This window comes from Phalacrocorax aristotelis, chromosome 10, assembly GCF_949628215.1.
Source record: "Phalacrocorax aristotelis chromosome 10, bGulAri2.1, whole genome shotgun sequence".
Classification (NCBI taxonomy): Eukaryota; Metazoa; Chordata; class Aves; order Suliformes; family Phalacrocoracidae; genus Phalacrocorax; species Phalacrocorax aristotelis.
In genome coordinates, this window is record NC_134285.1 from 24,894,971 (window position 1) to 24,907,069 (window position 12,099).

The window sequence follows — 12,099 nt, forward strand, 5'->3', positions numbered from 1 at the left end:
CATCCCCAGGTTTCCTGCACCCCCATATGTCACAGTTGCTGCCCACCAACAGCAGTACCACCAGCAAACCTGGACAGACTCTTTGACAGCCCTCCCCAACCTTGGACAGGGAAGGAGCTCTACTGACTATCTAAGAATGTCCCCTTCAACCCAGATGTTCTTTCTCACTTATTTAAAATATCACTATGTTTCAGAGTGTTAACGCTGACTTCCTCACCCTTGGACTGGCAGTGAACTGCATGGGTCACTTTCACCCTAGAGATTATCTTGCACCAATTTAAAATATTACATTTTAGTGTTAACAACCAGCATCCAGCTGATGCAGGTGAAGATCTTCTCTGGGACCCAATACACAGAAGGCAGCTTGCCTATGCCAAGCAATGCCCTAGACCCATGGGGAAAGCTTGAAGAGGGTCCCCTCCATGTGAAACCAGAAGCAAGACTAGTTGAGCAAACACTCACCTCCCGGCAGAAGGTCACAATGTTTTCCCACAGGGCTTTGGCCTCTCCCTCGTCTGTCTGTCGCCTCTTCTCCACATGCATGCTCTCCCGTCTCTTCAGAGGCTTGAGGCCCTTGCGCTGGGCCACGTACTGCTGTGGGGTATGGCAGGCCACGCAGTGCTTGGCCTTCAGCTCGTTGAGCAAGGTGCAAGCGGGACAAGCCCACTGGCTGGGCCTCTCCTGACCAGTGGGCAGCTGGGACGGGAAGAGGCGGGCAACCTTGCGGGCAGATGGGGCCCTGCCGCCGCAGGAGGAGCAGCTGCCCTTGTCACAAGCCCCGCAGTCAGGGCAGCGGGGAGATGGCTCGCCCTGTGTCCCATGCTCCTGGAAGCCATGCAGCTTGGAAGAGCCACAGACTTTGCACTTCTGGGCCTGGGTGGGGTTCTTGAGGGTGCACTTGGAACAGGACCAGGTGGTGAAGTCAGGGCTGGAGGGGCTGCATGGAGTGAATCTCACTGAGTCCCCCACCAGATTGATGGTGTCACTGCCTTTCTGGGTGCTGCAAGCCTCGCATTTGCTGGCCCCGGCAGAGTTCAGCAGGGAGCAGGAGCTGCACTTCCAGTGGGATGGACTGACCTCCATCTCCTCCTCCAGCACGCTCAGCCGCTTGTTGGACAGCAGCTCCTGGAAGCGGGCAGCCGGGGCAGCCCTGGCCTGACCCTGTGGAGAGCCCTTCTGCCCTGCTGCGCTCTGAGCCACAGGCTGGGAGGCTTCGGGGCCTGGCATCTGCAGCTGGGGGGGCACCTCCCGGCGGCTTCGGGGCACAGGGTTGTTTTGCAGCCCTGGGGAGAAGGGACTGAAGGCTGGTATCTTCTGGGCCTCTTGTTCCATCGCCACTGGGCCCTGGGTGGCCACAGCATCACCATCAGAGATCTCTGCAGAGACTAAAGGCTGTGGGTTAGAAGGGGCCATGTGAAATCCGGCAGGGGTGATGACTTCAGGGACGACCAGCGCCTCTGGCGGGATCTTGGGCAGGGAGAGCTTGCGTGGGCCACCACAGGCAGAGCAGGAGTTGGCCACCGGTGTGTTGTGCAGCGTGCAGCGCTGGCAAGCCCAGCCACTCTCCAGCTCCGCTTCATCAGGGCTCTTCCCCTCCGAGTCCTCGCTGCTGCTTTCTGCTTTGGCAGCCTCCTCCTTGGATGTGCTCTTGGGCTCCACAAGCACGGTGGGCTTGGGCAAGACGCCGTTGATGACAGGCAAGGGGGAGCCACTGGGCCCTGGCTCTGGGGTGAAGCCACATACTTCACAGGTTTCCTTGCCCAGAAAGTTCCTGAAGGTGCAGCGGGCACAAGCCCATTTCTGTTCCTCCACGCTGAGCCGCAGGATGTGGTTGAGGTCAGGCTTCTGGCGGGGGGCTTCACATATGGAGCACTGCCGCTGGCCAACGGGATTCAGAAAGGTGCAGCGGGTGCAGGACCACTCGCGGACAGCAGCCATGGAGCCAGGAGAGTGGGAGTGGCTGGAAGAAAACAGAAGAGAGAGTGAGGCCAAGACCACACGATATGCAGGGATACCATGCATTTCCTGGACTGGCATAGTCAGGACCTTGCTTCCGGGAAGGGGACAACCGTCAATCCAGTCATTGCTCTCCATGCACTTTTTCCTCTGGCACTGACAAATGATTTCTCCAAGTGCATGGCAATGCATTGGCTTCCACCCAAAACACTTCAGGAAGGGCACAAGAAACAGCCTTGCAACCCTGCTGACCCCTCTCTCATTGCAGGGGTGTGCCCCAGCAAGCAAGCACACTGCCTCCGCACCCCACCTTGACAATTTTGTACATCTGCAGCTTGCTTGTAACTCTCTAGAGGAGGTGACACCTGCTCTGCCTTCTTGCTGTTCACAGGGTCAATTCTTTCCTCCTTCAGTGTCACTCCAGCCCACTTCAGTTTCAGTTTCTGTTCCTGTCTCTTTCCTCTCCTTTTGACTTGCCACCATGAGCACACCACTTATCCACACTAGGATAACTGTGTTATCCCACACCAGGCACCACCGAGCACAGGAAAGAAGGTTGTGGTGTACAGCGGTGCTTTTTCCTGCCTATAGGCTTCATGGCCAGAAGGCTGGCCCAGTCAGCCTGCGAGTGGTAGCTCTGTGCTGGAGCCAATGCAGGTTGTGGTAAGCCAGCGCCAGGACAGCTCACCAGCAGGTTCTGAGCTCAGCAGCAGCTCTGACTCTCCCCAACCTCTGGCAGAGGGGCAAGGCATTTTTGATCAGAAATGGCTGTGTGGGGCACTGTGCCCCAGCTCCAGCTCCTGCTCCGCTTACCTGGGAAGTGGAGAGGCCACAGACCACTGTCGTCAGCACCTGCCCTCGGTTTCAACTTCCGATATTACCTGGGAATGCCTGAAACCCTGATGGGGGAACGGGTCCAATGCACATCACAGCCACCTCACTCCAGGGCAGAAAGTTGTAATAAAGTTTTCCAGGGAGGTTCAATTTTCAGAAAGCACAGTGCAGCAGCAGCACCAGTTCCAGAAGCCACAGCAGTTTCTGGGCTTGCAGGAAACAGCTCTCCCTCACCACAGCCCTCCTGATGCTCTCAGGAGGGTGATGCCACGTTTGCAAGCATGCTGACAAACAGCAGAAGGAATCCCAGCCTTGCACGGTGCCCTTTGTCCCCTGCAAAGCAACATTTCCTGAAGCTTTGAGCAAAGGTGGGGCTGAAACAGAACTTTCTGCTTCCTCCTCTTTCACATAAGGACAAAACAGTTCCTCTTCAGGTAAATGTGTAGCACGAGCCCAGAGGCCTCCCTCCGTGCTCTCCTGCTCCCAGATAACGCAGCCAAGTCTAAAGCCCCAACCTTGAACCCAAGCTCCTTGCCAGCTGCACCTCTCTCCAGTTGAGCTGGTCCCCTTCCAACCCTTTCCACTCTGCCCTGCTTGCCCGAGACCCCAGGCAGGGCCAATTCTGTAGAAGAAGCCTCCAAGTCCGCCCCGTGCCCTCAGCTCTTCCCAGAAACAGCAAATTCAGGCCATCCCAGAAGACCAAGGAACCAGCAGCCTAGATCACGGGGGCTGCACCCCAGCGTGCTCACCACTGACTCCCTCTCTAGAATCCTTTCAAGGAGCAGGTTCAGCCACAACACAGGCTGAAACAAAGAAGGTAGAGAGGACATTTGATGCCACGGAGTGCAAGCACAGAAAGCTATGCTATGCTGGTGCAGTCCACAGAGGGAATTGGGTCCTGGCTGGTCTCCAGCATCCCAAGCAGCAGCACCTGCACAACCAGCTTCCCAAGGCAGCTGAGCAGACTGCATTGCAGCAGTGGGGTCTTGAGGGGACAGAGGATGCAGCAAGAACTACCCTGGGGAGGAGGAGAGTGACCCTCCCTTTGGCTGGGTACACAAGAAACTCTCCTGGGAATACTCCAGCAGAAGCAGCAATCTGACCGTATTTCCAGTTCATGTCCCACAGCCATCAGAAGAGCAGCTTCCCCTCAAAAAGAGATCAGATACAACCTTCAACTCCCTTCTTAAATCGAATGTTTCTCTAAATAAAGCCTGAATCCAAGAATTCCATTTTATTGCAAGAGAGCTTGAAAATTCATTCTGGTTCATATACCATGCCTTCATAGTTGGAACTTTACAAAGTATTTATTTACTGGAGTTATTTGAGGAATCTTTCCCAGCTAAGAGAAATATAAACATTGATTTTTTTGCCTGAAGTCCTACAGCTGTGAGCCACACTGTACAGTCCTCTTCCCCATGGCAAGACCATGCCCACAACTGTCTGAAAGGGAGATCATTCTTCAAACAGATAAATGGAAGGAGCTGTGTGCCTGGCTTCAGCAGAGACGGGGAAGCAAATGGGACCATGAAGGGCACTGTGATCCTGTCACACCCATTCACCTTACTGGATGAAGTTCATCAAACCACAGGCATTACCAAAAGGCAAGCAAAGGCTGTCAGCAACCTGCACCATCCACATCCGTCCTCCTGCAGCATCCCATGCTGTTACCCACTGCACACTGTGCTGGAGAGCACTGGCTCCAAAAAATCCACCCCTAAATGGAGGTCCTGTGCCGCTTACTGCAGATAGGGACCCTCCAGCCACCAATCTTCCTGCTGCACATGTCACTCTCGCACCCACAGTCCTACCCAGCAGGCAAAGGCTACTGGCCATGCAACGACAGGACCATGGAAAGAAATCCCTTCCCACACCAACAGAGAGAAAGGGAAAATCAGGATAACCTAAAAGACAGAAGCACCACATGAGGGGACAGTGGGACACGCCACATCATGCCAGACCTGCTTGATGCACTATCAGTGACGAGCTGTGGGCTCAGGGAAGGCAGCACCATTTCACTTGGGCAAGCTCCAGACAGCAAGAAGGGAGGCAGACGCTGGGACACTGCAGTGCTCTGCCCTGCCACTGCACATGCTCTCCCTCAAGCTCTGATACTGGCCTTGGGGAGCTGCGATTGCTCCCCGGCCACGCTATCCCCCTCCTGGTCCTCTCCTCTCTCCCACACTGCAGGAGTCTGCTCCCAACACTGTCCGTTCCAGGGACACCATTCTGCCCACTGCTGGGATTTTCACCTACGTGACTTTCTCCACTGACAGCTCTCAGGAAAACCAAAAAGCCTCCCAGAAAGGCCATCAGCTATTCCCTCAAAGATCTGTAATTCCCCTTGCAGTGGCAGGACCACCAGCATGGTAAACTCTGGCAGGAGACCTTCCCACCTTCTCCTCCCCAGGACAGCTGTTGCACCACATCATGGTGCCCAGCAGCCACACAGCTTTCTCTGCAAGCTAGTGGGAGACACACAGAAATGGGAGAGGACATGGGACAGGCATCTTTGTCTGTCCCCAACAGGCCACTGGTTCCCCAGCCTTGACAATTAGCAGGACACCAGACTGCAGCCTGCTCCAACCAGGCTCCTGCCTAGGGCTCATGCACAATTCAAGTACCTGCATGGAGCACCAGACTTAATATAAAGGTCCAAAGGTCACAGAGGGCACAAGGCTGGAACCCATACTCATACGGTACAGCCCATACCAGCACATGGTGGATCGTAGCAGCAGCCTCTGTCCAATACCAACACCTACCCCTTAAAAATGAACTGGCTGAAGGAGAAACCCAACCGCAGTCTGCCCAAGCTCTGTACTTTTCCCTTCAAAGCCTGACTGGCTCCTTTCCCAGCAAGCAATGAGCCTGCGTGAGGAAATACAGTTGTCTCCACCATCTATTCACCAGGCCCATCTGCTGTATGATAACACATACGCTCTCCAGCCCCAGAAAACGCAACTGATATAAACATCACCTGCCACGTTCCCAGGCGCCTGTGCAGGAGAGGAGCTCCTCTCAAAAACAGCTGCTCCACAGTGACCCACCCGGAGAAGGGCTTTTTCTTGGGAAGGGGATACTTTACAGGGAGCACGATGGCACAAGCTCTCAGTAGCCCACCAGACTGCCAGCAGTTATCTGCTAGAGGCTCTGGGTACACACAGCAAGGAAAGGGCAACAGCTGTACCACCCCACACCTCCAGCAGCACAGGCAGGGAGGGCTCCACATGGCCATACTTCCCACCACAGAAGCTCTACCCAATCAAGACAGGGTACACATCAACTAGCAGGAGACATCATCACATTGGCAGGACTGCACCTACCCTAGCAGTCACAACAGTATAATTATAATACTTTAAAAAAGAATACAGAAGGTACTCAGCTAAGTAGAGAGTTTTCAGCATGCTGATCAGGTCCCAGGGAACCTTACTGCTCGCTCTGCCTTGCGGAGTTAGGAGTGCCAAAGACAGCCCTCCACCGAGGTGACAGCCTGCAGAGAGGGGTGCTGGCTGGGATGCCTAGGCAGCCTTCGCACGCAGAATCTGGCAGCAGAGCTGCCCGAAGGGTGTGTGGCTTTTTCCCTCTGGACACCATTTCTGAGTGCACAGAGGTGTCAGGGAAGGCTGTCACTAGGAGGGAAGGGAGAGTCACTGCAGGGACATCATTTGCTTCCCTCTGACATCCAGGAACTTTCCTCTAACCAGAGTGGAGCAGACTGTTAGGACAAGACAGGGGAGGGATTAAGACGGCACCAGCTGGTCACCTTCCAAACCCACCTTGGGATAGTGATAACCCACCTTGGGATAGTGATATCCCACCCTGCGTTCTGCTGAGTGATGAGTTTAGGAGTCTCTGCTGAGCTTGTGCGTCCTGTTGCTACATCGCTTGGCTCCTACACAGCCATCGAACAAGGAGTCTCTACCACCTTTGTGTGTCATCTGGGATGAAAGGTTCTTCCAGAGCCTCACCAGAGCAGAGCAAGACAGGAAGGAACAGGGCAGGGTGCAAGACTGGGAAGTGCCCAAAAACCTGCAGTTTGCATCTTTCCTGTGGGCATGGAGCTGGTGGTGTACCAAGGCTGTGTGATGTGCAGCTAAGCTCCAGGGCAAGAGATGGCAACCAGCCCTGCACAGAAGCACATTGGACTGTCAGAGTGAATGGTTCGAGGTGACCTGGGCACTAGAGCAAGAGATCCCAGAGCTCTACTGGAGACCCCACACTGGTGCCAGGATTATGTGAGCTTGTGTCAATCGCACGCAGTAACAGAATCAGGCTATTTCTCTAAATAAAACTCTTCCAGAACAGCTAAAGCTTTAAAACTTACTGCTTCGGTTCTCTCCTGCAGTAAAAAAACCAAACAAATAAAAATCGATTGTTCTAGTCAGCAACATACAAACCCCAAGTTCCCTGAAACAGAACGCATTGTAGCAAAATCCTCTTGTTTGACAAATACAAGGAAAAGCACTAGAACTTTGTGGAAGAAAAAGAAAAACCACAAAAAACCCCAAACAAAATCCTGCCTCAATTGTCTGTGAGCTCCATATCAATTCCCCTCCTCCCCATCCAGTTGTTTTCTGTTTAACTCCTTTCAATGCCATAGCATGCTCTGACCTAAGAGAGGACTGCTGAGCCATCTCCCGCATGGACATATCACCTCTCCAGAGCCAGCCGGAGCAGGAGATACCCATGTCTGTGCAAGAAGGGGGTGAGGGAGGTCAGGAACCACGTGGCACGGCTCTGGCAGTTGAACTGTTAGAAGCATACATGAATTGGGATCATGGCCTGCACATCATGAAGCTCAGGCAAAGAGATGCTGTTGGCTGAGCTAACTCACTCTTGCACAGCCAGGCAGAGGCTGGTAGGCTGGACCAGCAGAAGGCTGCAGCAGATATACTTGCAAAGCAACACAGAAACACTGTGAATAGGGACTTTCCACTTCTCACAAATTTTTGTAGGAGAAAAACAGTCTCTGATTCATACTTCTAAACCCTGAAGGCTACAGAACTACCACCAGCTCTGTGCTAGCATCATACAAACAGGGCAGGTTGTGTAAGTATTTCCAAATCCTGCCTCTCCCACTTTACCAAAGCGACACAAGAAAACAACACAGGCTTTAATACTAGTGACCTTCACCCAGTTTCAGGATGGTACAGGCAAAAATAAAGCACCAGATAGGACCTGCCCCTTTGCCCTCTTCTACTTCGCACCAGTGCAGTTTTACTGAGCAAGGGCAGAGACAGCAAAGAAAACCTCCCCTACGCTCACCCATGCTTTCTTGGAGGCTCCTATCAAAGCAACCAAGGCAGGCAGTACCAGGCAGGCCCACTGCAAAGGCACGAATGTGCCCACAAAATAGGGGCCCTCGCTGGGCCTCTCCACCTGTGAGCAAAAGCAGCACCCCACTTCCACAAGAGTGGGCATGGAGGATCCCAGGGTAACTCAGGTCAGAAAGGACCTTGGGGGGTTCTCCAGACCAAACTCCTGTCCAGGCTGTATCTCTTACAAGGTCACAGCAGGTTGTTTGGGTTTGTTTATACAGTCTGGTCTTGGAAACTACAAGCATAGAGACTATACAACCTCTCTGGGCAGTGAACTCTACTAACTGACTCTCCTTGAGGCAAAAATGTTTCTCCTTACATGCAGTCTGATGCTCTCCTGTTTCATGCTACGCCTCTTGTTTACTGTCCTCCCACCACACACTGCTGTGAAGAACCTGGCTGTCTTTTGGCTGATGTCTCTGTAAGCATTGGTAGACCTCCTTCAAAGCCTTCTCTTCCCCAGCCTGAACAAGCCCAGTGCCCTCATCCTCTCCTTGCAGGGCATGTGCTCCAGCACCCTGACCATCTTAGTGCCCTTCCACTGAACTTGCTCCAGTTTGCCGAGGTCTTTGCTGTATGGGGAAGCCCCAAACTGAATGTACATTTAGGAATTCAAGCGGCAGTCTCACTACCTCTTTCTGGGTTGCACTCCTGCTCCCCTTGCAGAGCAGCAAGGGTGTTTGGTACCGTATGGGTCTGAGCAACCCTGCAGAACAGGGTTGGTGGCTTGCATCCTCCTCAGGGGAGAGGCAAATTCATTAGCCTTCTCATACCAGGTGGCTCCTTCAGCCAGGACTGGAGCTGGGGCCTTGGTCTGAGCTCCCAGCTGGACCGTTCTCTTTGTTCCTTCAGCCTGGTGCAAGGGATTCACAACAGCTACAACCACACAATTCTTCCTTTTGTTGAAGCAGTTGATGAAATAAAGACTTCTTGATCCTGAAATATTAATTTTTGAGTGTTCCAGCGAGTGTTCCTCTCACTCTTTAGAGTCAATCCAGGACAAGCTGTCAACTAGTTCCCAGAAACACAGCTTAGATAGGGGAAGGAAAAACAGCTGAGGCACCAACCCGTTCCATATCCATGCCAAACTCTCCTCTGGCCAGGACACCCCTTCTTTCTGGAGTTTACCTCCTCCCAGCACAGTATCAGTGCTCCTGACCATTTACTGGGACAATTACATCTATGCAGAAAATAACATTTTCCACTGGTAATAACTTGAAATGAAGCAGGACAACTGGATTTGTTCTGTTTAATAAAGCAATGGTGGCAGATGAAAATCACTCATCAAAGCAGAAGGGAGAAAACAAAAAAAGCCTAATTCTGCAGCAGGAGGCTGTGCAAGGGTGAGCACTTTAGAGTGAGTGGGGCCACTGAAGACCCATTCACACTACATAACCCTCCCCAGAAGGTACTGAGAGGCTCAGATAGACACTAAAAGTCTTCCAAGCTGATGACACACTCCAGTTCCTGGGAATTTCTTGGTCCCATCACACCAAACCTCAGGAGGTTTCTTGCACAGTTTCTATTTAGTTTCTACTTTTCCCACACTGGACATAGCTCTGCCACCTCAGATGTGCTCCACCATCCAGGGAGAGAAGAGGCTGCGAGTTTTAATGAGAATTTCTCAGGTGAAAACTGAACTCAGCTAATGAGAAGTCTGAGAAAAAAACAAATCCACTGGCCCCAGATGTATGGAGTTCATTCACAGTATATTTTTCTGGCAGCCAACAAAACCACATAACACACTCTCAAACTGCAGCTTTCCCTGCAATTTACTTTGCCATCACCTCCCAGAAAACAGGGCTTGTTTGTCTCAAAAATTACAGATATTAAGGGTGAGAGGGGACATTTTGCTGCAGGACAGGGAAGAAAGGACTTCCAAGGCAACGCTCTGCAAGTACAGCTGCTTGCAAAGGATGCAAGTTGAACAGAGAACAAGCTCCTCTACCCTTCCCCGGCCACAGAAGAGGGCACAAGGAACCTGTCAAGAGCGGGGTGTAAACATGCACTCCTGTAACATGCTCCTGTAACATGCTCCAAAGCCTGGATTTGATGAAGGAAGTAAGTTGATGAGACCACTGCCACTTGGAGACCCCTCTTCATAGCTGAAATCCCTGGCTGGGTTTGGCCCAGGAAAAGGTGAGAAGGAGCAGAGTCTTTGAAGGAATCTGCCCATCTGAATACATGGTCACTGGAGTTTCATGCCCAATGCCGCTGCAAGAATGCAAAGCGACACACGTCTGGAAGGAGCACGCCTCACACTAGCTTTCCTCCAAGGCTAAAGACAGCACAGGCAGCATTATCCTAAACTGATGCACTGGAGACAAGAGCCTTTTATCATTCTTCATGCAAAACCATCAAAGCAGAATCAGAATCTAGAAGGCTTGTTTTGTGAGAAAAACAGGACGTGCATCATTAGCCTTTAATATATCTTAATTGCTTTGGTGTTGTAAGACACTAATTTTCAGAAGAAAACCAGTTTGGCTGGCAGAGTGCTGTGCAGTACGGGCATGCTGAGACAAGACCATTCTCAAAGGCTCCTTTGCTAATGAACAGGTTACCCAAATCTCTGCCAGGGCAACAAGAAGAACCCCTGGGGATACAAAAGGAAGAAGCAGACCGAGTGTTTCAAGGAGGCCAGCAAAGTCCAAGTTCTAGCTTTGCTCAAATGTCATGAGCTTTTGCATGCTCTCGGTTCACAAGCTCTCAATAAGGGACCAGGCAACTCACCCTAAAGAAGAACCTCCTGCACCTACCCAAAGTTATCAGGATACAGGGCCCAGATGAGATGGCCAATGGCAATATGACCTCTTCAAAACTCAAGATGGAGGCATGGGGAATGTGCTACAATGGCACTCAGTCACACTGGATCATCATGGGACAGGCTTTGCTGCAGCAAAGCCGGCAGGAGAAGAGCCTGGGAAGGTCTCTCTGGAGCCCCAGCCCTGGGGACAGCCACCAACACAGCCTCAGCTCCTCTCAAGCTACACTGTTTCTCATTAAGATCAATTCCAGCCTGTTGTTATAATTAATAACCTCATCTTGCCTCCCTGCATGCAAGCATGGGAAATTTCTGCAGTTGCAATTACAGTTCACTTCTAAGAAAACAATTTAGCACAGCACTACTGCTGCCATCATTCCTGGGCTCAACCGCTTTATTTACATTTTCTGTACCTAATTTCCTTGGTCTTTTGGGTATCTGGGGAAAATAAGAGCAAACAATATCAAGCTCCAATTGCACCTAAGTATTATACTAGGTGAGGAAAGTTTGTGTTATTAAGTCAGCCCAGCACCGTACTATGTATATGCTTAAACAGGTTCGATAATGTCTTAATACATTGATTTGGCTCAAGGTGGTGAGGAACTGAATGGCCCCGATCCATATCTTGGCCTTACTTTCACTACACTAGTCACTGACTAAAATCCACCTACAATGGATATTTGAACCCACTTAGGAGTGAATACACAAAGGAGGTACACCAGTTTTATAGGGTTTTGTCGCAGTTGCATGAAACCGGTGTAATTTGGGGGTAGAAAGCACAAAGGATCTCTGCAGATACCCTGGTACTGCTAAAATATTTGGGAGCACCTCAGCATGCCTGCAGCTCCCACAAAAGCTGCTCTTTTAGGGGAAAAAGGCCCGCAGCCCTCCGGCAAATGCAACACAAGAATTCCAGAATTTTTTTTTTTGTTAAAAAACCAAAAGCCCAGAAAAGCCTGAACCCTAGAAGACTGACAGATCTAAGTAACATTCGACACTTGTAGCTTCAGCTTCTTGCACACTTAGAGGAAGAAGGCACTTAGAGAACAGTAGATTTGTTCTTTAGAAAGTCTGTTAAAAATTGGTTCAGCTATCTTGCATGTTTTTTATAATTACACTTCATCTTTGGTCTGAACAGTGTCCCAGAAAGTTTCCCATGTACAACAAAGTTGTCCAGCAAAATTCATGAGCACCTGAAATGGAAGAGGATTTAGACTGCATTGAAATCAG

At 51.3% G+C, this 12,099-nt stretch overlaps 1 protein-coding gene across 9 annotated transcripts in view; it reads right to left on the reverse strand.

The window, feature by feature from the left end:
• The window catches only part of CAPN15 (calpain 15), a 60,391-nt gene that overhangs the window by 13,226 nt on the left and 35,066 nt on the right, over window positions 1-12,099 (reverse strand). For all 9 annotated transcript variants that reach the window (XM_075105908.1, XM_075105911.1, XM_075105905.1 and 6 more), the window contains one exon: window positions 463-1,960. In XM_075105908.1, coding sequence (XP_074962009.1) covers window positions 463-1,938 — 1,476 coding nt within the window. In that variant the 5' untranslated portion in view covers window positions 1,939-1,960. The remainder of the gene's footprint in view (window positions 1-462; window positions 1,961-12,099) is intronic.